The 2042-nt window shown below is 54.4% G+C and overlaps 2 protein-coding genes across 2 annotated transcripts; one reads left to right on the top strand and one right to left on the bottom strand.

Annotated features, from left to right (window-relative positions):
* Positions 1–62: 62 nt before the first annotated feature.
* ANOM_011746 (putative NADH-ubiquinone oxidoreductase 12 kda subunit) lies at positions 63–582 on the top strand (the record flags this gene model as incomplete). The annotated part of the gene is made up of 2 exons (XM_015557002.1): positions 63–288; positions 500–582. 2 exons carry the CDS (start codon positions 63–65, stop codon positions 580–582), a joined length of 309 nt encoding a protein of 102 aa, XP_015400778.1.
* Positions 583–819: 237 nt separating this feature from the next.
* ANOM_011745 (pH-signaling protein PalC) lies at positions 820–2042 on the bottom strand (the record flags this gene model as incomplete). Its single annotated transcript, XM_015557001.1, has 3 exons — positions 820–1188; positions 1260–1532; positions 1589–2042. Coding segments are annotated over 3 exons (979 nt in total), but the record flags the coding sequence as incomplete, so codon positions are not given.

Here is a 2042-nt window from a genome sequence, read left to right as displayed (position 1 = left end):
CCAAACCTCCCACCCCCGAAGAATCCTCCAAATCCCGCAAAAAACAAAAAAGATCCGCCAAAATGCCTACCCCCGAGTCCGCCGCCTTCCTCGCCAAGAAGCCCACCGTTGCCCCGACGTACGAGGGCGTCGACTTCGAAGACAACGTCGCCGTCCACAACGCCCGTGACGCCATTATCCGTGAGCAATGGGTCCGCAGCATGATGTCTCGTCTCGTCGGTGAAGAATTGGGAAAGTGCTATGCGCGCGAGGGTGTCAACCATCTGGAGAAGTGTGGGGCTTTGAGAGGTTGGTTTTCCTTCCTTCCTTCTTTCTTTCTTTCTTGCATGCTTTGTAGGTGTGACTGGAGGTTGTGCTCTGGGTGTATGGATTTGAATTGGGTGTTTAATTCTGGAATTGAGATTGGGGAATTGGCTCAGGAAAACTTGCTGGGGAGAATTGAATTGGCAGTTGTTGGTTCGGAAACTGCATTTGAATCTATGCTAATAAAGCCCTACAGAGAAGTACTTTGAGCTGCTGAAGGAGCGCAAGATTAAGGGTTATCTGTTCCAGGAGAAGAACTATTTCGAGAAGACTGCTTAGCTGGATTCGGTTCGATGGAAATGCATATGGTTTGAATGGAATGGAATTCAATTGAATTGAATCGTGTATTGGATGGGATTCTTTTTTCTTTTCTTTGTTAGGGTTGTTGTTTTTTTTAGATCAATTGTATCATTTTTCACCCTTTTCTTCTTCTTTTTTTTTTTTTTTGATGTCACATTGATTTGTTGTTGGGGTTTTCTGGGGTGAGGGAGGTTGAAGGTGGAGGTCATGTTGGGTTATTATGGGTTTATGAGACGGATGATAGAGCGGTTGATTTGACTATACAAGCTCGACTATGTACTCATGTACACACCTATACATCATGTTCTCTGCCCATAGAACAGTCGCAGGGTATCAGTAATAAGCACTATCAGTCCGTTCAGGAACCGTGCTCGGCGTATCTCTTGCCAGACCAGATTCCTCCTCACTATCATCTACGTCACTGCCAGGTCCAAACTCGTCCTCCATGGGCGGTGCACGCATCCGCACCAATTCCTCCTCGTCCAACGCCTGGAGCCGATAAGCCCCGGGAGCAGAATGGATATCTCGACCAGACGGCAAGTTCGCCACGAGATCCGCGGACGGCGGAATCAGCTGCGTATTGATCTAAATACTTCCCCGTTAGCAAAGAACCCTTAACATTGTATCTCAAGCAAAGACACAAGAACTAAACCCACCGTATCATTCATCCTCACCCACTTCGTCTCCAACATCTCAATAACCCTCCCTTCCTCCTCCCGCCCCGCATTATCCCCCGGCCCCAACTCGCCCTTCTCCATCCTGCCCGCATCCTTCTCCATCTTCCGCTCCTCCCTCCGTTCCATCCACCCCTGCTTCAGCCTCGAAAACCCTCTACTCTTCACTTCATTCTCCTGTTTCTCCCCCCGGACCCCCAGCGCCGTCTTCGCAGCCCGCAGCCACGCAATCCCCTCCCCAATCTTCCCCGCCAGCTCCGCATCAACCCCGAAAACCGACACGCCCGCGCGCGCGCAACCCTCCCCAGCACACGCGCATACTTGACCAAATCCTCCTCGACACCGGCACGTCCCTGTGCACCCACAGCCCCCAGCCCCGCAGCCGCCTGCTCCGCGTACTCGGCCGCACGAATACACAGTCTGGCAAACAGATGCGCGCGCACCTTGGGGATCTCCGGCGCGCGGACCATCCACTCCTTGTCATTGGGGTTGCGGGCCTGGATGCAGGCCGAAACGTAGGAGTCGTCCTTGAGCACGGCGAGGAGGGTTGCTTCGGCGAGGGCGAGGGACGCCAGTGCGGCCTGCGCGGCGGGGTCGAGGTCGGGCACTTTGCCCGGGGTGGCGGACACGGAGTGCGAGACGTGGGCGAAGGCCGGGGATGTGGCGAGGAGGGAGTGGACTGCGCTGGCTTGCAGGAGGTGTTTTGTTGCGGATGTGATGGCTGCGGTGCGCGCTTCGGGGGTCGGGGTGGTCGTGGCATACAGG

This window comes from Aspergillus nomiae (assembly GCF_001204775.2).
Source record: "Aspergillus nomiae NRRL 13137 chromosome Unknown contig00893, whole genome shotgun sequence".
Lineage (NCBI taxonomy): Eukaryota > Fungi > Ascomycota > Eurotiomycetes > Eurotiales > Aspergillaceae > Aspergillus > Aspergillus nomiae.
The sequence above is the reverse complement of the archived record's forward strand: the minus strand, read 5'-3'. Positions and strand labels throughout refer to the sequence as shown.